General features: G+C 42.1%; 1 protein-coding gene and 1 pseudogene across 1 annotated transcript in view; both read right to left on the bottom strand.

Annotated features, from left to right (window-relative positions):
• LOC120020570 (zinc finger protein 239-like) overlaps positions 1 to 2,936 on the bottom strand; it is a 32,171-nt gene extending 29,235 nt beyond the window's left edge. Inside the window, exon 1 of the mRNA XM_038964275.1 lies at positions 2,897 to 2,936. Within this exon, the coding sequence (XP_038820203.1) occupies positions 2,897 to 2,936 (40 nt within the window). The remainder of the gene's footprint in view (positions 1 to 2,896) is intronic.
• A 2,562-nt stretch (positions 2,937 to 5,498) lies between these two features.
• On the bottom strand, positions 5,499 to 19,059 carry LOC120020569 (annotated as a pseudogene).
• Positions 19,060 to 25,823: the final 6,764 nt, after the last annotated feature.

The raw sequence follows: 25,823 nt of genomic DNA, 5'->3' as shown, positions 1-25,823 counted from the left end.
GGTGTAACAATACATCATCATGTAGATGTATATAATGAACAGACTAGGTCTATACTGCTCCTACATGGTGTAACAATGCATCATGTAGATGCATATAATGAACAGACTAGGTCTATACTGCTCCCACATGGTGTAACAATACATCATCATGTAGATGTATATAATGAACAGACTAGGTCTATACTGCTCCTACATGGTGTAACAATACATCATGTAGATGTATATAATGAACAGACTAGGTCTGTACTGCTCCTACGTGGTGTAACAATACATCATGTAGATGTATATAATGAACAGACTAGGTCTATACCGCTCCTACATGGTGTAACAATACATCATGTAGATGTACAGTGGGGAAAAAAGTATTTAGTCAGCCACCAATTGTGCAAGTTCTCCCACTTAAAAAGATGAGAGAGGCCTGTAATTTTCATCATAGGTACACTTCAACTATGACAGACAAAATGAGAAAAAAAAATCCAGAAAATCACATTGTAGGATTTTTTATGAATTTATTTGCAAATTATGGTGGAAAATAAGTATTTGGTCAATAACAAAAGTTTATCTCAATACTTTGTTATATACCCTTTGTTGGCAATGACAGAGGTCAAACGTTTTCTGTAAGTCTTCACAAGGTTTTCACACACTGTTGCTGGTATTTTGGCCCATTCCTCCATGCAGATCTCCTCTAGAGCAGTGATGTTTTGGGGCTGTTGCTGAGCAACACAGACTTTGTGACTAGGTCACTCCAGGACTTTGATATGCTTCTTATAAAACCATTCCTTCGTTGCCCGGGCGGTGTGTTTGGGATCATTGTCATGCTGAAAGACCCAGCCACGTTTCATCTTCAATGCCCTTGCTGATGGAAGGAGGTTTTCACTCAAAATCTCACGATACATGGCCCCATTCATTCTTTCCTTTACACGGATCAGTCGTCCTGGTCCCTTTGCAGAAAAACAGCCCCAAAGCATGATGTTTCCACCCCCATGCTTCACAGTAGGTATGGTGTTCTTTGGATGCAACTCAGCATTCTTTGTCCTCCAAACACGACGAGTTGAGTTTTTACCAAAAAGTTCTATTTTGGTTTCATCTGACATTCTCCCAATCTTCTTCTGGATCATCCAAATGCTCTCTAGCAAACTTCAGACGGGCCTGGACATGTACTGGCTTAAGCAGGGGGACACGTCTGGCACTGCAGGATTTGAGTCCCTGGCGGCGTAGTGTGTTACTGATGGTAGGCTTTGTTACTTTGGTCCCAGCTCTCTGCAGGTCATTCACTAGGTCCCCCCGTGTGGGTCTGGGATTTTTGCTCACCGTTCTTGTGATCATTTTGACCCCACGGGGTGAGATCTTGCCCCAGATCGAGGGAGATTATCAGTGGTCTTGTATGTCTTCCATTTCCTAATAATTGCTCCCACAGTTGATTTCTTCAAACCAAGCTGCTTACCTATTGCAGATTCAGTCTTCCCAGCCTGGTGCAGGTCTACAATTTTGTTTCTGGTGTCCTTTGACAGCTCTTTGGTCTTGGCCATAGTGGAGTTTGGAGTGTGACTGTTTGAGGTTGTGGACAGGTGTCTTTTACACTGGTTGTGGACAGGTGTCTTTTACACTGATTTACACTTTTACACTGAACAAGTTCAAACAGGTGCCATTAATACAGGTAACGAGTGGAGGACAGAGGAGCCTCTTAAAGAAGAAGTTACAGGTCTGTGAGAGCCAGAAATCTTGCTTGTTTGTAGGTGACCAAATACTTATTTTCCACCATAATTTGCAAATAAATTCATTAAAAATCCTACAATGTGATTTTCTGGATTTTTTTTTCTCATTTTGTCTGTCATAGTTGAAGTGTACAGTGTACCTATGATGAAAATTACAGGCCTCTCTCATCTTTTTAAGTGGGAGAACTTGCACAATTGGTGGCTGACTAAATACTTTTTTGCCCCACTGTATATAATGAACAGACTAGGTCTATACTGCTCCTACATTTTTATGTATTATTATGTGTTATTTATTTCTCCTTTATTTAACCAGGTCGGCCAGTTGAGAACAAGTTCTCATTTACAACTGCGACCTGGCCAAGATAAAGTAAAGCAGTGCGACAAAAACAACAACACAGAGTTACACATGGAATAAACAAACATACAGTCAATAACACAATAGAATATCGAGTTTCTTTTTTTATTTAGGTATATTGTGAAACACTATTAACGCAGATATTATGGAGATTTTATTTAAAACATGTAATTAAATTATAATTGTAGCTCCTTTAATTTAGACCCAAAATGTATTTGCTATGTGTGCCATTGCCCGGCTATTAAAAGGGACAGGCGACTATTTGAGACTCAGCCTCAGGAATGTTTGGTCACATGGACTCAAGTGGTCACTAGATGTCTACGGTGCCAAAGAGATTGATAGTTTGGGGTATTGGGCGTGTTGAGTGTGTTGATATAACGGTAATAATGTCAAAATTCCACTTTTAACAACCATCAGAATTGGTTAAAAAAAGGTTATGCCCGAGTGGCACAGCGATCTAAGGTACTGCATCGCAGTGTTAGAGGTGTCACTATAGACCCGAGTGGTGCAGCGGTCTAAGGTACTGCATCACAGTGCTAGAGGCGTAACTACGATCCCGGACTGTACCACAACCTGCTGTTATCGGGAGTCCCATAGGGCGGCACACAATTGGCCAAGCGTCGTCGGGATTAGGGGAGGGTTTGGCCGGGGGGGGCTTTACTTGGCTCATCGCGCTCTAGCGACTCCTTGTGGCGCCTGCAGGCTGACCTCGGTCGTCAGGTGAACGAACGGTATTTCCTCCGACATATTGGTGCCGTGTCAGGACAAAATTAACTCAAACGTTTTATCATTGGAACACTTGATGTAACTAAATCAAACGTTTTACCATTGGAACGCTTGATGTATCCTGCATTCACATTCTCCATGGTTGTCTCCAGCTTGCTAAAGCGTTCACAGTTGATGATCCCTCATCGTGATTGGTTATTCCCCAACATTTGCAACAACGTCACTGAGCACCATCACTATCTTTCCTTCATGGATCTCCTGCATGTTTACATATCTGGCATTACTCATCTCATATGTATATACTGTATTCTATTCTATTGTATCTTAATCTATGTATTACTCATCTCATATGTATATAGTGTATTCTATACTATTATACTGTACCTTAGTCTATGTATTACTCATCTCATATGTATATACTGCATTCTATCCTATTCTACTGTATCTTAGTCTATGTATTACTCATCCCATATGTATATACTGTATTCTATCCTATTCTACGTTATCTTAGTCTATGTATTACTCATCTCATATGTATATACTGTATTCTATCCTATTCTACTGTATCTGTCTATGTATTACTCAACTCATATGTATATTCTGTATTCTATTCTACTGTATCTTAGTCTATGTATTACTCATCTCATATGTATATACTGTATTCTATACTATTCTACTGTATCTTAGTCTATGTATTACTCATCTCATATGTATATACTGTATACTATACTATCTACTGTATCTTAGTCTATGCTGCTCTGACATCACTCGTCCAAATATTTATATAATCTTAATTCCATTCCTTTATATTGTGTGTATTGTTAGATATTACTTGTTAGATATTACTGGACTGTTGGAGCTAGAAACACAAGCATTTCGCTACACCCACAATAACATCTGCTAAACATGTGTATGTGACAAATAAAATGTGATTTGATGTACAGTTGAAGTCGGAAGTTTACATACACCTTAGCCAAATACATTTAAACTCAGTTTTTCACAATTCCTGACATTTAATCCTAGTAAAATTCCCTGTCTTATGTCAGTTAGGATCACCACTTTATTTTAAGAATGTGAAATGTCAGAATAATAGTAGAGAGAATGATTTATTTCAGCTTTTATTTTTCATCACATTCCCAGTGGGTCAGAAGTTTAAATACACTCAATTAGTATTTGGTAGCATTGCCTTTAAATTGTTTCACTTGGGTCAAACGTTTCGGGTAGCCTTCGACCAGCTTCCCATAATAAGTTGGGTGAATTATGGCCCATTCCTCCTGACAGAGCTGGTGTAACTAAGTCAGGTTTGTAGGCCTCCTTGCTCCCACACGCTTTGTCAGTTCTGCCCACAAATTTTCTATAGGATTGAGGTCAGGGCTTTGTGATGGCCACTCCAATACCTTGACTTTGTTGTCCTTAAACCATTTTGCCACAACTTTGGAAGTATGCTTGGGGTCACTGTCCTTTTGGAAGACCCATTTGCGACCAAGCTTTAACTTCCTGACTGATGTCTTGAGATGTTGCTTCAATATATCCACATAATTTTCCGTCCTCATGATGCCATCTATTATGTGAAGTGCACCAGCCCTCCTGCAGCACAGCACCCCCAAACAGTTCTATTTTTGTTTCATCAGACCAGAGGACATTTCTCCAAAAAGTATGATCTTTGTCCACATGTGCAGTTGCAAACCGTAGTCTGGCTTTTTCATGGAGGTTTTGGAGCAGTGGCTTCTTCTTTGCTGAGCAGCCTTTCATCTTCTCAAGGTCCTTTGCTGTTGTTCTGGGATTGATTTGCACTTTTCGCACCAAAGTACGTTCATCTCTAGGAGACAGAACGCGTCTCCTTCCTGAAATGTATGACGGCTGCTTGGTCCCGTGGTGTTTATACTTGCATACTATTCTTTGTACAGATGGACGTGGTACATTCAGGCTTTTGGAAATTGCTCCCAAGGATGAACCAGACTTGTGGAGGTCTACAATCTTTTTTCTGAGGTCTTGGCTGATTTCTTTGATTTCCCCATGATGTCAAGCAAGGAGGCACTGAGTTTGAAGGTAGGCCTTGACATACATCCACAGGTACACCTGCAATTGACTCAAATGATGTCAATTAGCCTATCAGAAGCTTCTAAAGACATGACATAATCTTCTGGAATTTTCCAAGCTGTTTAAAGGCACAGTCAACTTAGTGTATGTAAACTTCTGACACAGTGGAATTGTGATACATTTAATTATATGTGAAATAATCTGTAAACAATTGTTGGAAGAATTACCTGTATCATGCATAAAGTTAATGTCCTAACCGACTTGCCAAAACTATAGTTTCTTAAAAAGAAATTAATGGAGTGGTTGAAAAAACGAGTTTTAATGACTCCAACCTAAGTGTATGTAAACTTCCGTCTTCAACTGTAGGTCTGGTGTTGGTCATTCCACACTCTGTGTTCTATTACCCAGGTCTGGTGTTGGAGATCATTCTACACTGTTCTACAATCCAGGTCTGGTGTTGGAGGTCATTCCACACTCTGTGTTCTACTACCCAGGTCTGGTGTTGGAGATCATTCCACACACTGTGTTTTACTACCCAGGTCTGGTGTTGAAGATCATTCCACACACTGTGTTCTGCTTCCCAGGTCTGGTGTTAGAGGTCATGCCACACTCTGTGTTTGTTGTGGAAAATGTTGAATCAAATACTTCTCAGATACCGGAGCTTGTAAATTCAATTAGACTTTATTACAAAAGCAACAGAAGCCGAGCAATTCCATGGAACAAATGACTCTTCATTCTTAGTGCTTGGTTTTTATACAGTCTTACCCTTACATAACGTCACTCCACTTTATGAATCTTGTTGTCTTACTTAGTTTCCATTCTCTTATTGGCTCAGACATTGGGGCATAGATTCTATTGGTGGCGTGACATGCATACTCCTACTGTTGCCTATCACTGATTAGCTAATGTTCCTGTCCAAAGGTCTTCACAAGTTCAGGCCGATGTTGTCTATGTATGATTAACCCATGTGTGTGTCCAGTAGCCTTCACAAGATCAGACATGGCCCAGACCAGACCAGACACGTCTTGTTGGTTTACCTTGCCTCATCTACACAGATTATGTTTATGTTCTGTTTTTTACATGTCCAATGGTCAATTCTAAGTTGATCCAGCTTTCTACACTCACATGGGCTTCAACCTTCATTCTGCTTACACATGTCTAATATTTAAACTTATATTGATTATTCTTTCTACTTCAAAGAGAACAGTATAGGTACTGAGAATCTCCAACATGTTCTACTACCCAGGTCTGGTGTTGGAGATCATTCCACACTCCGTGGATCTCCTGCATGCATTTTCTGATGTTTAATCAGACCACTTGAATGAGAGTATCTCTTGTCACATTGATCACAGCTATAAGGCTTCTCTCCTGTGTGTGTTCTCTGGTGTGATTTCAGGCTGTTTGACTGAGTAAAACTCTTCCCACACTGATTACAGCTATATGGTTTCTCTCCTGTGTGTACTCGCTGGTGTACTACCAGCTGGCTTGATGTAGTAAAACTATCCGCACATACATCACAGCTATATGGCTGATGTCCTGTGTGTGTTCTCTGGTGCGATACCAGGTTGGTTGACAGAGTAAAACCCTTGCCACACTGATCACAGCTATATGGCTGCTCTCCTGTGTGTGTTCTCTGGTGTGATACCAGGCTACTTGACTGAGTAAAACTCTTGCCACACTGATCACAGCTATAAGGCTTCTCTCCTGTGTGTGTTCTCTTGTGTGATACAAGGTGGCTTGACTGAGTAAAACTCTTCCCACATTGATTACAGCTATAAGGCTTCTCTCCTGTGTGTAATCGCTGGTGTTTTTTCAATTCTGATGAAGATTTGAAACGTTTCCCACAGTCAGAGCAGCAGTGAGGTTTCTTTCCTGTGGATCTCTGATGGTGTTTCTTGAGGTGTCCTGATGTGGAGAGACTCTTCTCTGCCTCATCAGCTTCATGATGTTGTTGAGGCTCCGCAGAGGATCCACGATGGTCACATCTCTCTCCTGTACGAACGTCAAAGTCAGACAGTCAATGTAGTGAATGTTTAAATGTTTTTACAAACTTTGACAAATGTCTTCCAAGTCTTGTTTTAGTTTGATTTTGGTCCACCAGCCAGTGTGGTAGGCAGATGAAAGAATATACCAGCCACTGTAGCAGGCAAATGAAAGAAAATACACGCCACTGATTCTTTACCAGCCCAAATATTTTTTTTGCCATGAATGACTACACCAAAAATCACAACAACAAGAAAACAAATGAGCATGCTTGGCAATGTTTGTAAAACAAGAAATGTAAGTATGAAGTAATGTGGTATATTGCTCCATGTAATTACATTTTTGTGACAAGAGTCTTTTAACCAATGTGTTAAAATAATTCATTTAGATACAATAGTAATGATGAACAGTTGTAGAAGTGAACATCAAGAATCAACAAAGTGCCTCCATAACACATCACTACACACCACACTGTCCTGCCAGATAAACTGCTGACTTATTATAGTTCAGGGCTCTACGCTGACATGTGTTCCTATACTGTTCCTATACTGAACAAAAATATAAACGCAACATGGAAAGTGTTGGTCCCATGTTTCATGCGGGATCGTCTGAGGGGGGGCTAAGGAGTATTTCTGTCTGTAATAAAGCCCTTTTAAACCTCATTCCGATTGGCTGGGCCTTGCGCCCCAGTGGCTGGGCCTGGCTCAGCTCCCCAGTGGGTGGGCTCGGCTCCCCAGTGGGTGGGCCTATGGCAGCCCACCTGCCCAGTTGTGAAATCCATAGATTAGGGCCTAATGAATTTATTTAAATTGACTTCTATGAACTGTAACTGAGTAAAATATTTGAAATTGTTGCATGTTGTGTTTATATTATTGTTCAGTATAGTTAGGAGCTGGGCAATTCCACAGTAACGGAATTACACCAGACTCTGATTTTTCACTTTAAAATGTATGCAAAACAAAACACATTGCTGCTTTAAAACCACGTTTGTGTACACCAGTAAAACAACTGCAGAGTTTGTGCCCACGTTACTAAATATTAGTATTTACTGGTGTTAATCTGACCTTCTGTCTCCTCCTCCTCTCCTTCCTCTTTCACTTCAAAAACTGCACCCTCCTCTTTCTCTTCCTCCTCTTCTTTTACTGTAACATCCTCCTCCTCTTTCACTCTGAACGCGTCTTCCTCTTCTTTCACTGAAACGTCTTTCTCTTCTTCTTTCACTGTAACAACCTCACCCTCTACTTCTTGTTTTACTGTGACATCCTCCTCTTCCTTCTCCTCTTTCACGACAATGTTCAGCCCCAGAGCTTCTTTCTCCGTCCAGCAGACATCCTCTTCTTTAGCAGGAGGGGAGAAGTTTAGTGAGCTCATGGTCGGGGATAATAGCTAACGTTAGCTAGCATTAGCGTAGTGCTAGGCTTATTTATCAAGCCAACTAAGTTAGCTGACTAACAACAACTTAAATATGAAATGAAAAGTAGATACGATATAATTGTGTTGATTACACAGCGACTAATATACACCAAAACAGTGTAAAGAGCGTGAATGTTGTAACTATGTTTTCTAGAAAGCTACGGGGGTGTCTGACTAGCTGTTGTTGTTGAAGGAGCGTCCCGTCCACTAGATTATACGTCACACTGGCAGCATCTCCAGAACCTAAAATACGCACATCGCCATCTGCTGACTGGAGTGGGTAACGCAGTTGAAGAACCAAAATTGTATTTTTCATTTATTTCATAAAAGGTTAATATCATATTAAGTCGTTCAAAGAGAAGCATGTGTTGATTGATTCGTGTTTAATGAGTGAGAATTTAAAACAAACTTTACACCCACTACATATTTGCATTGAACCATACTTCTGACATGGTTCATTTTGACCCCAGAGGCGTATCTTTTATCATAGCCAAAATGTGGTTTATGAAATTCTTCCAATTTTTCATAACTTTGTCAATCAACTTGTTCTTAATAAATCTAAATCATGGTTTAATGTTTCTGTATCAATATGGACTTTTAACAAATTCAAATCCTTTGGAGTCATCTTGACCCTAGCCAAAAGCAACTTTGATAAATAGGACGTTTATTTCAAATCAAAATCACATTTTATTGGTCACATACACATGTTTAGCAGATGTTATTGCGGGTTTAGTGAAATGCTTGTTTTTCTAACTCCGACGGTGCAGTAATGTCTAACAAGTAATATCTAACAATTTCACAACTTTTACCCAACACACACAAAATTAAGTATTTTAATCTAGGTTTCTCTGTAGATATGATCCATCCCACCAGAGGGTGGAGGGGCACCTGTATCAGTGGTTTTGACCAGATAGACACCTGCAGACACACAGTATAGTGCCTCCCATGTACTCTCCTAAGATTGGACTTTTCTATACCACATATCACATGACTGTGTTCCTGCCAAGGCAGCAGCTACTCTTCCTGGGGTTTATTAAGGATCCCCATTAGTTCCTGCCAAGGCAGCAGCTACTCTTCCTGGGGTTTATTATGGATCCCCATTAGTTCCTACCAAGGCAGCAGCTACTCTTCCTGGGGTTTATTATGGATCCCCATTAGTTCCTGCCAAGTAAGAAGTAAGGTCAGGGAGCGTGCCAGCCTGCCTGAACCGCCCCTTTCAAGCAAAAGGTATAAATTATGGGTTATGAATTAACACATTCCCTGCGAGCATTTCAATACATTCAGGATTTCTTACGGTCCATGTGCAACATGCAAATATGATCCTTGCAATTATTCTATGTTCCTTGCAATTATTCAGATATTTTGTTCATTTCATGAGAGCAACATGATAATTAATGATTTCTGAGCAACCATTTTTGATTTAATGTGTATTAAGAATATCTTATCAACTTTATTTCACTTGGAGATGTTTCATTATAGAGAACATGACATGACAATACATGACATCTCAGTAGCTGATATGCTTTTATGGACTAACAGTCTAACAGTTTGAAGGACACAACTCATGTTATTCTGTTTAAACAGTGAGAGAATAGTTGATTATGGACTAACATTCTAACAGTTTGAAGGACATGTTATTCATGTTATTCTGGTTAAACAGTGGGAGACTAATTGATAAAGGAGTGGGGATTTTTTCACAATTAGGAAATAATATGTCATGATTTACTCGTACCTCAGCCAGCATTGTGAATGGTTAGGAACTAATTTGTCATATTTTACTCGTACCTCAGCCAGCATTATGAATGGTTAGGAAATAATATGTCATGTTTTACTCGTACCTCAGCCAGCATTGTGAATGGTGTCTGAGGCTGTGACATACTAGACCATGGCAGTAAATCTAATACTTAGGTGTTTTTAGTCATGCATGAAAGGTCTGTGTTGGTTCCGTGGTTATAAGTTACATATCTGGCCATGCTGGCAGGGTCTGAATTAAACCTAATGTCCACCTGACACACTGGCAGGGTCTGAATCAAACCCAATGTCCACCTGGTACACTGGCAGGGTCTGAATTAAACCCAATGTCCAGTGGGATTGATCTGTTTGATCCAATTGTTTGTTTCAGTTTTCAGTAGTTGAATCATTTGACGTATTGTTGATTTCAAAAATTTTCATTTTCATCAAATGCACTGGGTTGGTTAAAAAGTGATACTAAACTAACATACCATGCACTATATTGACATAGTGGAAGATATACTGAATTTATACTGTTTTTCATACTAAGATGGACCAAGATATGTGTTGCTTTTGCACATATTTGTAATATGGTTTAGCAAGAGTCTGTTGATTGTCAGTCATCGGGTTAATTTGTTTTACAATATGTTCAAATCAAATCAAGCTTTATTTATATAGCACATTTCAAACATGGACGAAACACAATGGAAAAAACAAATAAAAAACAATGAAAATAAACAGAAATATTTTCTACACAACAAACATAAGAGGAAAAAAACAGAAGATTAACAACTGAAAGACTAATGAGCACCCTGCTCCCCAGAGGATCCACAATAGTCTAGTCTCTCTCCTGTGTGAACAACAAAGTCAGACAGATGGTTAAAGGCCCACAACAGCAGAAATACACTGTAAAAGGTGATACCAACAGTGTAGCCATGATGTTGTACAACAATTGACGTATGTAATGAATGTTAAAATGAGAAAGAATAGTCATATTTTGTCTTGTTGAAATCCTAAGCACTGTGCCAGATGACTTTTGGTCTCCAATATAGGCCCCTTTCTGTGTTTGCTAAAAGTGTGCCACGAGGGCAATGCGCACACAATTTGGTTGCAGAAACTCCTCCATGCTAATGAGGAAACCACTAGTTATGGATGTAGTATATCTGGTAATGAGGAAACCACTAGTTATGGATGTAGTATATCTGCCTGGAGCAAAAATGGTGAGCGAAGATTGTAGTTTTTCACGATGTATTCTGAATATTACAGCGCACTATCAGTGCAAGATCAGGAGTGCTACTCAAGGAAACTCACATTAAGCTCTGTGTCACTATTCATTAATTGCCTACAGTGGGGGAAAACTTACAGGCTGCAAGAAAAATTTGCCTCCATTTCCAGGTTGCTTATGAGTGCATTTCACACTACTTTGGATTAAAATTGTAAGTCTCGTTTGAATGCCCTGCCTAATACACTGCTCAAAAAAATAAAGGGAACACTTAAACAACACAATGTAACTCCAAGTCAATCACACTTCTGTGAAATCAAACTGTCCACTTAGGAAGCAACACTGATTGACAATAAATTTCACATGCTGTTGTGCAAATGGAATAGACAACAGGTAGAAATTATAGGCAATTAGCAAGACACCCCCAATAAAGGAGTGGTTCTGCAGGTGGTGACCACAGACCACTTCTCAGTTCCTATGCTTCCTGGCTGATGTTTAGGTCACTTTTGAATGCTGGCGGTGCTTTCACTCTAGTGGTAGCATGAGACGGAGTCTACAACCCACACAAGTGGCTCAGGTAGTGCAGCTCATCCAGGATGGCACATCAATCCAAGCTGTGGCAAGAAGGTTTGCTGTGTCAGTCAGCGTAGTGTCCAGAGCATGGAGGCGCTACCAGGAGACAGGCCAGTACATCAGGAGATGTGGAGGAGGCCGTAGGAGGGCAACAACCCAGCAGCAGGACCGCTACCTCCGCCTTTGTGCAAGGAGGAGCAGGAGGAGCACTGCCAGAGCCCTGCAAAATGACCTCCAGCAGGCCACAAATGTGCATGTGTCTGCTCAAACGGTCAGAAACAGACTCCATGAGGGTGGTATGAGGGCCCGACGTCCACAGGTGGGGGTTGTGCTTACAGCCCAAAACCGTGCAGGACGTTTGGCATTTGCCAGAGAACACCAAGATTGGCAAATTCGCCACTGGCGCCCTGTGCTCTTCACAGATGAAAGCAGGTTCACACTGAGCACATGTGACAGACGTGACAGAGTCTGGAGACGCCGTGGAGAACGTTCTGCTGCCTGCAACATCCTCCAGCATGACCGATTTGGCTGTGGGTGGGTCAGTCATGGTGTGGGGTGGAATTTCTTTGGGGAGCCGCACAGCCCAACATGTGCTCGCCAGAGGTAGCCTGACTGCCATTAGGTACCGAGATGAGATCCTCAGACCCCTTGTGAGACCATATGCTGGTGCGGTTGGCCCTGGGTTCCTCCTAATGCAAGACAATTCTAGACCTCATATGGCTGGAGTGTGTCAGCAGTTCCTGCAAGAGGAAGGCATTGATGCTATGGACTGGCCCGCCCGTTCCCCAGACCTGAATCCAATTGAGCACATCTGGGACATCATGTCTCGCTCCATCCACCAACGCCACGTTGCACCACAGACTGTCCAGGAGTTGGCGGATGCTTTAGTCCAGGTCTGGGAGGAGATCCCTCAGGAGACCATCCGCCACCTCATCAGGAGCATGCCCAGGCGTTGTAGAGAGGTCATACAGGCACGTGGAGGCCACACACACTACTGAGCCTCATTTTGACTTGTTTTAAGGACATTACATCAAAGTTGGATCAGCCTGTAGTGTGGTTTTCCACTTTAATTTTGAGTGTGACTCCAAATCCAGACCTCCATGGGTTGATAAATTTGATTTCCATTGATAATTTTTGTGTGATTTTGTTGTCAGCACATTCAACTATGTAAAGAAAAAGTATTTAATAAGAATATTTCATTCATTCAGATCTAGGATGTGTTATTTTAGTGTTCCCTTTATTTTTTTGAGCAGTGTATACTGTTTGTGTTGTCGCAAGTCAACTGCTTTATACTTAAAAAAACACTTCAACCAGTAAAATGCTCTTTGGCAAGCTTTGCTACCAGTCTGTCAATGAACGTCTGTAAACTAAGTGTACGCAAATTGGCCTATAAATTCACCTAACAATAACATAGACCTACTGTAGGACCCATAAATTCACCTAACAACAACATATACCTACTGTCGGACCCATAACTTCACTTAAAAACAACATAGACCTACTGTCGGACCCATAACTTCACCTAAAAACAACATATACCTACTGTAGGACCCATAACTTCACCTAACAATAACATCGACCGACTGTACAACCCATAACTTCATCTAACAATAACATAGACCTACTGTAGGACCCATAACTTCACCTAACAACAACATAGACCTACTGTAGGACCCAAAACAACAACCTAGACCTAGGACTATAAATCATTTAATATTTAAGGTGAAACATGGAAACTAAAATGTCTTTATCGTGACATTTCATAACCTGATCACCAGATAATTTTGTGAATAATCCCACTAGGCTACTCTGTAATGTGTTGTCATTCTAAATTTCCTGAATAAAGGAAAATAGCTCTGTGTGTTGTACAATAGCCTATCCATCAAGGAACAGTTCTCTACACATTATGAGCAAAGTATCTCTGTTTCCAAACAGACTAACAAGACGCTACTGTAAATCAAGCAGACAATAACACATTATAAACATCAATTTGTTAGGGATGTTGGATCCCACAAAGAGCACGGCAAAACTGTCTTTACCAGAGTAATGAATGAAGAAGCACTTTGGTTGTTGTTGCATGTCGTGATGTTTGTCATGTGACTGTCATTCAGAAAATGATTTCCTGGATCAGCTGATGATAGTTGAACATGTGATTGTAACTAAACAACTACAGTATTATGTGTAATTATTGAAGAATTGCGTTAATGACAGTATCCATTTGGGTGTTGTCAATAAAGTTAAGGTGACTCTCGGTTAGAACCATTGGATTTAGCAAACCCTGAAATTATTTACTATTTCTGTGCCCATGAAAACTGTTTTCCCAGCGTAACATAAGGAAACACTAAATGTTACGTAGGTAGAGTGCATTTCAGAGATCTGAATACAAAAAACTGTACTAACAGAACAATAACCTAACCCACAAGGCCAAATCTACACTGGAGGAGCTTACCAAGATGACATTGAAAGTTCATGAGTGGCCTAGTTACAGTTTGGACTTAAATCATCTTGAAAGTCTATGGTAAGACTTGAAAATGGCTTTCTAGCAATGATCAACAACCAACTTGACAGAACAGGAAGGATTTTAAAAAGAATAATGAATATTTGCATGAAGATCTGTCCCCTATTGGATGAAGTCACTACTTCCCATCAAGCCAACTCCTTGAATGCTTTACTATGACATCACTCACTCCTTCAAGTTTGCAGTTGTCTAAAAAAACACTATTTTGCTCAAAACATTTATTTGTTTCCCTTTAGTGTGTTTATACTTTACTGTATTTATATATCACTTTTCAACGGGAAAAGTTAAAAAAATCACTGGAGGATGTCATGAACAATTACGACAGTACAAAAACATATTCAAGTATAGAATGCCCAGATCAATGCCCCTGTTTTATTAGATAGTACTCACTGTATTTACTGGTGTTAATCAGATAAATGTCCCTGTTTTAGAAGATAGTACTCACTGTATTTACTGGTGTTAATCAGATCTCCAGTCTTCTCTTCTTCGTCCTCCTCTATTGTGACAGTAATCTCCCCCTCTTCATCCGTCATTCCAAAAACGTCTTCATCTTCTACTCCAAAAACTGCATCCTCTTCTTTCACAGTAACATCCTCTTCCTCTTTCACCCTGAAGGTGTTTTTATCTGTAACGTCTTTCTCTTCTTCTTTCACGGTAACAGCCTCACCCTCTACTTGTTTTTGTATTGTAACACCCTCCTCTTCCTCCTCCTCTTTCACGAAAGCTTCTTTCTCCGTGCAGCAGAACGCCTCTTCTTTAGCACGAGGAGTAGCTTAGTGAGTTCATGGTGAGGGATAATAGCTAGCTAGGCTAATGCTAACTTAACCAGCCCGCTAGTTGACTTACAATGTAAATATTAAATGAAATGGTAGGTTAGCTAGTTGTTTCCACATAAGTATGTTTAAATCATAGTTGCAAATAAACCACGAAATTGTCTAAAGAACTTGAATGTTCCGACTGTGTTGGCTAGCGAGCTACAGAGGTGGCTGCAGTTGTTGAAGAAGCGTTCCGTCCACTAGATTATACGTCACACTAGAAACATCGCCTCAATGACACATCTTTTTTTATATATTTTTTTAATTTCACCTTTATTTAACCAGGTAGGCAAGTTGAGAACAAGTTCTCATTTACAATTGCGACCTGGCCAAGATAAAGCAAAGCAGTTCGACACATACAACAACACAGAGTTACACATGGAGTAAAAAAAAAACATAGTCAATAATACAGTAGAAAAATAAGTCTATATACAATGTGAGCAAATTAGGTGAGATAAGGGAGGTAAAAGCAAAAAAGACCATGGTGGCGAAGTAAATACAATATAGCAAGTAAAACACTGGAATAGAAGATTTGCAGTGGAAGAATGTGCAAAGTAGAGATATAAATAATGGGGTGCAAAGGAGCAAAATAAATAAATACAGTAGGGGAAGAGGTAGTTGTTTGGGCTAATTTATAGATGGGCTATGTACAGGTGCAGTATCGCCATCTGCTGTCTGGAGTGAGTAAACGCAGTTGAGGAGGGAAACCTTTTTTTCTTAATTTAATTATAATATTATAAAGCAGTTTAGGGAAACGTTTTTTTTTTCTCCATTAAATATGAATATTATATCAACACGTACAAAAAGCAACAAGTGTTGTTTGATTAGTTTGTTTTTTTATGAGAATTTAAAACAAACTCTACATCTACTCCACATCTGTATTTCTGATCCAGTCAAATAACTAGATATCAAAATAAGCATCTAGTTATTGATACCCTTGATAAAGATGAGCAAGAAATACTGTATAAAATAAATAAATAAACTTTACCCACTACCAGGATATTTTAGCCCAAAACCTGGTTACCTCTCTGCTAGGAGGCTGACACTTGGCCATAAGTGGATCTTCCAGCAAGACACATCAACATCCACGAATAAACTGTTAATTGGGCACAAAATCAACATTTTTCTATGGCCATCTCAGTCTTCAGACTTGAACTCCATTGAAAACCTGTGGTTTGAATTGAACAGGGTAGTCCATAAGCGCAGACAAAATAAATCAAGGACCTGGAGAGATTCTGTTCGGTGGAATGGTCTAAGATCCCACCCAATGTGTTCTCTAATCTCATAAAACATTTCAGTGTCGTTATCCTCCCGAGGGGAAGGTGCTGGAGTATTGAAAACATGGATGGCAATAATTCAGACCCCTACCTTTTGAGAATTACATGTTAAACTATATCTCTTTCTATGAGCAATTGTATTAGTATAAAATAATATAATTTCCTTAATTTTTTACCTACAATATAGCTCAGTATTTGAATTCTTTATTTTATAGAGTCGTTTATCTCATCTTTATCAAGGGTGTCAACAATTTTGTCCCCCACTGTACCTCTATACTGCTCCTACGCGGTGTAACAATACATCATGTAGATGTATATAATGAACAGACGAGGTCTATACTGCTCCAACATGGTGTAACAATACATCATGTAGCTGTATATAATGAACAGACTAGGTCTATACTGCTCCTACGTGGTGTAACAATACATCATGTAAATGTATATATTGAACAGACTAGGTCTATACTGCTCCTACATGGTGTAACAATACATCATGTAGCTGTATATATTGAACAGACTAGGTCTATACTGCTCCTACATGGTGTAACAATACATCATGTAGCTGTATATATTGAACAGACTAGGTCTATACTGCTCCTACATGGTGTAACAATACATCATGTAGATGTATATAATGAACAGACTAGGTCTATACTGCTCCTACATGGTGTAACAATACATCATGTAGATGTATATAATGAACAGACTAGGTCTATACTGCTCCTACATGGTTTAACAATACATCATGTAGATGTATATAATGAACAGACTATGTCTATACTGCTCCTACATGGTGTAACAATACATCATGTAGATGTATATAATGAAGACTAGGTCTATACTGCTCCTACATGGTGTAACAATACATCATGTAGTTGTATATAATGAACAGACTAGGTCTATACTGCTCCTACATGGTGTAACAATACATCATGTAGATGTATATAATGAACAGACTAGGTCTATACTGCTCCTACATCGTGTAACAACACATCATGTAGATGTATATAATGAACAGACTAGGTCTATACTGCTCCTACATGGTGTAACAATACATCATGTGGATGTATATAATGAACCCAAATTTATTTCAGTCAGTTGAGAACAAGTTCTGCGACCTGGCCAAGATAAAGCAAAGCAAAGCAGTGCGACAAAAACAACAACACAGAATTACACATGAACAAACATCTCCTGCATGTTTACATATCTGGCATTACTCATCTCATAGGTATATACTATATTCTATCCTATTCTACTGTATCTTAGTCTATGCCGCTCTGACATCACTCGTCCAAATATTTATATATTCTTAATTCAATTCCTTTGGATTGTGTATATTGTTAGATCTTACTTGTTAGATATTACTGAACTGTTGGAGCTAGAAACACAAGCATTTCGCTACACCCGCAATAACATCTGCTAAACAAGTGTGTGTGACAAATAAAATGTGATTTGATGTATATAGGTCTGGTGTTGGAGGTCATTCTACACTCTGCGTTCTACTATCCAGGTCTGGTGTTGGAGGTCATTCTACACTCTGTGTTCTACTATCCAGGTCTGGTGTTGGAGATCATTCTACACTCTGTGTTCTACTATCCAGGTCTGGTGTTGGAGGTCATTCTACACTCTGTGGATCTCCTGCATGTATTTTCTGATGTTTAATCAGACCACATGAATGAGAGTATCTCTTGTCACATTGATCACAGCTATAAGGCTTCTCTCCTGTGTGTGTTCTCTGGTGTTGTGTCAGGTTTCTTCGGGAAGCAAAGCTCTTCAAAGTCAGAGCAGTGGTAAGATTTGTCTCCTGTGTGAGCTCTCTGGTGATACCAGGCTGTTTGACTGAGTAAAACTCTTCCCACACTGATTACAGCTATATGATTTCTATCATGTGTGTGTTCTCTGGTGTCTATTCAGGCTGTTTGACTGAGTAAAACTCTTCCCACACTGATTACAGCTATAAGGTTTCTCTCCTGTGTGCGTTCTCTGGTGTCCTTTAAGGTGTTCTATCCGAGAAAAGCTTTTCCCACATTGCTCACAGCTATATGGCTGCTCTCCTGTGTGTGTTCTCTGGTGTGATACCAGGTTGCTTGACTGAGTAAAACTCTTGCCACATTGCTCACAGCTATATGGCTGCTCTCCTGTGTGTGTTCTCTGGTGTGATAGCAGGTTGCGTGACTGAGTAAAACTCTTGCCACACTGATCACAGCTATAAGGCTTCTCTCCTGTGTGTGTTCTCTGGTGCTCTTTAAGGCGTTCTCCCCGAGAAAAGTTTTTCCCACATTGCTCACAGCTAAATGGCTGCTCTCCTGTGTGTATTCTCTGGTGTGATACCAGGTTGCTTGACTGAGTAAAACTCTTGCCACACTGATCACAGCTAAATGGCTGCTCTCCTGTGTGTGTTCTCTGGTGTGATACCAGGTTGCTTGCCTGAGTAAAACTCTTGCCACACTGTTCACAGCTGTAAGGCTTATCTCTTGTGTGTGTTCTCTGGTGTGTTTTCAGATTACTTGAATGAGTAAAACTCTTCCCACATTGATTACAGCTATAAGGCTTCTCTCCTGTGTGTACTCGCTGGTGTTTTTTAAGTTCTGATGAAGATTTGAAACGTTTCCCACAGTCAGAGCAGCAGTGAGATTTCTTTCCTGTGGGTCTCTGCTGGTGCTTCTTGAGGAGTTCTGATCTGGAGAGACTTTTCTCTGCCTCGTCAGCTCCATGAGGTTGTTGAGGCTCCCCAGAGGATCCACGATAGTCACATCTCTCTCCTGTGTGAACATCAAAGTAGTGAATGTTTAAATGTTTTTACAAACTTTGACAAATGTTTTAGTTTGATTTTGGTCCACCAGCCACTGTAGCAGGCAGATGAAAGAAAATACACACCACTGATTCTTTACCAGGCCAAATATTTTTTTTTGCCATGAATGACTACACCAAAAATCCCAACAACAAGAAACAAATGAGCATGCTTGGCAATGTTTGTAACACAAGAAATGTAAGTATGAAGTAATGTGGTATATTGCTCCATGTAATTACATTTTTGTGACAAGAGTCTTTTAACCAATGTGTTAAAATAATTCATTTAAATACAATAGTAATGATGAACAGTTGTACAAGTGAACATCAAGAATCAACAAAGTGCCTCTCCTGCCAGATAAACTGCTTTATATACTGAACAAAAATATAAACGCAACATGGAAAGTGTTGGTCCCATGATTCATGCGGGATCGTCTGAGGAGTATTTCTGTCTGTAGTAAAGCCCTTTAGTGTGAAAAACTCATTCCGCTTGGCTGGGCCTGGCTCCCCAGTGTCTGGGCCTGGCTCCCCAGTCGGCAGCGCACCTGCCCAGTCGTGAAATCCATAGATTAGGGCCTAATGCATTTATTTCAATTGACTTCTATGAACTGTAACTCAGTAAAATCTTTGAAATTGTTGCATGTTGCGTTTATATTTTATGTTGAGTATAGTTAGGAGCTGGGAAATTCCACAGTAACGGAATTACACCAGACTCTGATTTTTCACTTTAAAATGTATGCAAAACAAAAAACATTGCTGCTTTAAAACCATGTTTGTGTACATCAGTTCAACAACTGCAGAGTTTGTGCCCCCGTTATTAAATATTATAATTTACTGGTGTTAATCTGACCTTCTGTCTCCTCCTCCTCTCCTTCCTCTTTCACTTCAAAAACTGCATCCTCCTCTTTTTCTTCCTCCTCTTCTTTTACTGTAACAGCCTCCTCCTCTTTCACTCTGAACACGTCTTCCTCTTCTTTCACTGAAACGTCTTTCTCTTCTTTCACTGAAACGTCTTTCTCTTCTTCTTTCACTGTAACTGCCTCACTCTCTACTTCTTTTTTTACTGTGACATCCTCCTCTTCCTTCTCCTCTTTCACGACAATGTTCAACCCCAGAGCTTCTTTCTCCGTCCAGCAGACCCCCTCTTCTTTAGCAGGAGGGTAGAAGTTTAGTGAGCTCATGGTCGGGGATAATAGCTAACGTTAGCTAGCATTCGCGTAGTGCTGGGCTAATTTATCAAGCCAACTAAGTTAGCTCACTAACAACAACTTAAATATGAAATGAAAAGTAGATACGATATAATTGTGTTGATTACACAGTGGCTATACACCGACAAAGTCCAAAGAACTTCAATGTTTCGGCTATTTTGGCTAGCAAGGTACCGAGGTGTCTGACTAGCTGTTGATGTTGAAGAAGCGTACCGTCCACTAGATTATACGTCACAGTGTCAGAATCATATGAAAGACGCACATGGCCATCTGCTGACTGGAGTTGGTATCGCAGTTGAGAAAATACTTTCAAATGTTAAAAAGCGACTGCCCCTAAAACCCCCAACGACTCCCTTTGAAACATTTATTATACTGTAAAAATGTACTACAAAGTGTAGCTAAATAGAATAACTTTGGTCATACCCATTCAGCCCGTGACGTCCAAGGACGTCGAATTATGGGCGATATCAGGCCTGTCTGTTGTGGACGCTATTTCGCCCCATCATCCCAAATTGGGCTGTGTATAACTATGTAAATGTCTCTCGGACAAGGTGACTTTTATCAATATACACTCTAAAAAGTAAAAGGTTCCTGGAGTATCCTTTAGGGGTTCTTCAAATTGAAACTGTGGGGGAACCCCTAAAAGTTATTTGAAGAACCTTTTGTGTGAACCCCTATAAGTTCTTTGAAGAACCTTTTGGGGTTCATTTTTTTAACTCCCTGTTCACCCTTATAAAAATATATTTTAATACCAATATTGACTTAATTATTTATTTAGTGGCACCACAAATGTGAATTAATATTTACCAAACAAAACATTACAAAATTGCAATAAATAAATAATACATTTTACTTTCTATAGTGCTTTTCATGACATTTAAAAATATATATAAAAATAATGATGTACAATAAAAACAACATACATTAAAAATGAATCATAGGTAAACTAACAATATTGTAGACTTGATGCTAAATACAGATTTTTCAGCGTTAGTGTGTATATCTTATCCACTTAGTTATGTTAGGAAGTTTGCCATCTTTATGACCGGCCCTGGTAACTTCACCCCAACTTCTCTTATCCCCAGAACACAGTAACTTAACATAAGTGTTTTTCTGACATTTTTGTGAAATTTAAGGGAAAATAAAAAAAATACAGCCCTAGCAGAGCCCCAAGTCCCATGGGGACGTCTTCTAGGGCGTGGATGTTCTCCCCATCAAAGGCCAGCAGGATTTCACTCTAATGGTGAAATGGATTTCCACCGATGTGCAGTAAAGGAGTGAAGAGCGGTGAAATCTGTGTTAACAAAAGTAAGAAAAGATTAATACACATACAATTAACAAAGAACAGAACAAATGTTCAGCTGTAGTTTTATATAAGCATGCACACCTATGTTTATGAAGAAACAGATGATTTGTGCATAGGCATACCTTGTCACAGACATAAAGGCCACTCGGGTCCTCATTGAAGAGGTCGGGCAAGAGAAGAATCGCTGCTGTGGTCTCCAGTCCTAGTAAAGTAAAGCAATGATCTTACTACACTTGCTAATTTTATCACAAAATACATTAGAGAAAGGGAAGGAATAAGAGCAAGTACCTCTTCTGTATTGTCCTTCAGGGACTGTCAGAATAGCAGGATGATGTCCTCACCCCTGCCTCACCTCTACCTCTGATAGTCCTTGAATTCTCTTTTTGTCTATATCCATTCCATGGCCTTGATTCATTTCTGAGAAGATCTGAAAAGATAATTTGCACACATTTGTATGCTAATAGATGTCAGTTTGTATTGACTGCAATGCCACTTAATATAATGTTTACATACCCTACATTACTCATCTCATATGTATATGTATATACTGTACTCTATATCATCTACTGCATCTTGCCATCTTTATGGAATACATGTATCACTAGCCACTTTAAACTATGCCACTTTATGTTTACATACCCTACACTACTCATCTCATATGTATATACTGTACTCTATACCATCTACTGCATCTTGCCTATGCCGTTCTGTACCATCACTCATTCATATATCTGTATGTACATATTCTTTATCCCTTTACACTTGTGTGTATAAGGTAGTAGTTGTGGAATTGTTAGGTTAGATTACTTGTTGGTTATTACTGCATTGTCGGAACTAGAAGCACAAGCATTTCGCTACACTCGCATTAACATCTGCTAACCATGTGTATGTGACAAATAAAATTTGATTTGATGTAGGTTAAATGTACACTTCAAATGCAGCTGTCCTACAACATATCTACAACCAACTTTACACAGGCTACTGTTTGGCCGTAGCCCACGCCAAATAAATGAAAGATAACCTACAAGCCAACCGTGACCTTCTCTTGTGAAGGCCAGACGTAAGAGAGAGAACAAAGGCTAAACCTGGTCTTAACTTCCAATGCTCCATCCTCCTGCCCAACCCCCCTCCACGCCACCCCGCCAAGATGCCCGGCATCAGAACATTCCAGGCATTCCCGTGATTGGCAGATAGGGTCTGACATGCCAATCAACCGGCTGCAAACACTGGGTACTGGTAAGTGCAACACAACCACCTCCTAGCCTAACACAAAACACACAGCTGTCTGTGCGGGTCGCTACACAGCCCCCCCACCACAAAGTCCCTCGTCCCCGAGGGAACAAACAAAGTCTCTGAAGTGACCCGGAGGTCTCCTTTGCCTGCGTGGCCGTGATGGTTGCAGAGTGCCCCTCTGGGAACCAGGGGATGAAGGCAGGGATATGGGGGACAAGGAAGCGGGAACGGGTAATACAGTCCGTGGCTCTGGGGAACCACGCGGTGACACAGGGGGGGAGACAGGGGGAGTGGGCTGTCTGGAGCCTTGTCTGCGGCACCTGGGGGTGGGTGCCTGGAGAATGTCATTGCCAGAGAGGGGAATTGTGGGGGTCCCTGGGGTTTGGGGAGAAGAGGCCCCTCTGTATGGGGCTAACCTGTCCCAGTACAGTGTCACCTTTCTCCCCCTGGGAGGAAGCTGCACCTGGTAAACAACCTCCCCTACCCTCTCCAGGACGCTGCAGGGTCCCACCCAGTGACTGTCCAACTTGGGGCATCTGCCTTTTTTCCTTAGGGGGCTGTAGACCCAAACCAGCTCCCCAGCCACAAAGTGCCTTCCCCGGGTGTGCACGTCATAGTTCCTCTTCTGCCTCACACCTGCATTCACCAGCTGCTCTCTGGCGAAGGTGTGGGCTGTCTCCAGGCGGTCCTGGAGTCTCCGGGCATACTCTGGCCCCGGGGTAACATGAGGGCTATCCAGGGGCCGACCAAACGCCATCTCCGCAGGGGTGCGGATCTCTCTCCCCAGCATGAGGATGGCAGGCGTGCAGGAGGTGGAGTCTTGGACAGCGGAGCGGCATGCCATGAGGACCTTAGGCAGGTGCTTGTCCCGTGTTTGGAAGAGACGATGGCCAGCTGCTGTCCAAGCATTTTGTTGAAGCGCTCCACAAGGCCATCACTTTGAGGATGGAGAGGAGTAGTGCTGGTCTTGTGCATACCCAGCCTCACACATGGTGGCGAACACACGGGACTCAAAGTTTTTGCCTTGGTCGCTGTGGATGGACTCCGCAGCTCCAAACCTGCTGGACATCCCCACTGTCAGGGCGTCGACGATGGTCTCTGCCTCCTGGTCAGGCAGAGCATAGGTCTCAGGCCATTTTGTGAAATAGTCCATGGCCGTGAGCACCCAGCGGTTTCCACTGTCTGTGGTGGGGAACAGCCCAACTACATCCACTCCCACCCTCTCCATGGGAGCCCCCACTGGGAACTGTTAGAGCTGAGCATGAGAGCGGCCTGGGGGGCCCTTTCTCGCTGTGCAGTTGTCACAGCGGCGGCAAAAGTCCTCCACATCCCTGATGTGCTGCCCCCAGTAAAAGCCCTGACGGAGGCGGCGGAGGGTTTTTGTGACCCCAAAGTGTCCAGTCCCCACCCCCCCATGAGTACTCAGGAGCACAGCCTCCCGCAATGCTTTTGGGACCACCACCTGCCACCTCTCCTCTCCCGTAGCCGACTCCTTCCATGCCCGCTGTAGCACGCCATCAGCCAGCCGCAGTCTCTCAAACTTTGACCACAACCCTTTGGTGGCGAGTGAGAGCGCTGTCACCTCTTCCCATGGTGGCCTCACCTGCGCCTCTACCCACTGTAGCACTGGCTGTAGGTCTGTGTCCCGTCCCTACTGCTGCCCCCATTCAGCCACGTCGACAGTCTGCAGCTCACAGCAGACAGGCCCGCTCGCCCGACACACTGTGGCACAGACCCCCTCTGCACACAGCTCTCTCTCCCGTCCCTCTCTCCGTTCACAGTGGCGGCAGCCGTCTGCAGTACAGGGCCGACAGGACATGGCGTCGGCATTGGAGTGGCGTGCCCCTGCACTGTGCACCACTGTGAAGTTGTACGGCTGAAGCTCCTCCAACCAGCGTGCCACCTGCCCCTCTGGCTCTCTGAAAGACATGAGCCACTGGAGAGCAGAGTGGTCAGTCCTTACAGTAAAGGGCAGGCCACCCAGGTAGTACTTGAAGTGTTTGACAGAAGATACAACAGCCAAGAGCTCCCGCCGGGTGACACAGTAGCGGCGCTCATGTTTGTCAAATGTTTTGCTGAAGTACGCCACCACTCTCTCCCCCTCTAGCCCCACCTGGGCCAGCACCCCACCCATGCCCACATTGCTCGCGCCTGTGTCCAGGATAAAGGGCAAGCTGAGGTCAGGGGGGGCGAGCATGGGGGCCTCGATCAGTGCACGTTTGAGGGTGTTGAAGGCCTCCTCACACTCCACTGTCCAAATGAAAGCCTTGTCCTTCAGCAGCAGGCGGTTCAGGGGAGCAGCGACGCTTGAGAAGCCCCGTACAAACCTCCTGTAGTACGAGGCCCAGGAAGCGCTTCAGCTGACGCTGGTCGGTGGGGGTGGGCCAGTCTCTGACAGCCTCCACCTTGTCCTCCACGGTGCTGATCCCCTCCTTCCCCACTCGGTGGCCCAAGAAGGACACCTCTCTCCTCATGAAGTGGCACTTCTCGGGGTGGAGCTTCAGACCTGCGGCAGCCACCCTCTCCAGCACATGCCGTAGCGCCCCCAGGGCTGACTGGAAGGAGCTGCCATGGGCCAGGATGTCATCGAGGTATACCAGACACTGCTGTCAGGGGATGCCATCCAGCACCCTGTCCATCAAACGCTCAAAAGTAGCTGGAGCGTTGCACAGGCCAAAGAACAGGACCTTGAACTGCCAGTGTCCTCTGTTAGTGGAGAATGCCGTTTTGGCTCTGGCCTCTGGGGAGAGGGGCACCTGCCAGTAGCCACTGCAGAGGTCTAGTGAGGAGAACCAGGAGGACCCCCTAACCAGGTCCAGCGACTCATCGATACGTGGTATGAGTCCTTCCTGGTTACCTCATTCAGCCGCCTGTAGTCCGCACAGAACCTCAGCTTGCCCCCCTTCTTCGGGAACCAT

Source organism: Salvelinus namaycush, chromosome 25, assembly GCF_016432855.1.
Source record: "Salvelinus namaycush isolate Seneca chromosome 25, SaNama_1.0, whole genome shotgun sequence".
NCBI classification, from domain to species: domain Eukaryota; kingdom Metazoa; phylum Chordata; class Actinopteri; order Salmoniformes; family Salmonidae; genus Salvelinus; species Salvelinus namaycush.
The sequence above is the reverse complement of the archived record's forward strand: the minus strand, read 5'-3'. Positions and strand labels throughout refer to the sequence as shown.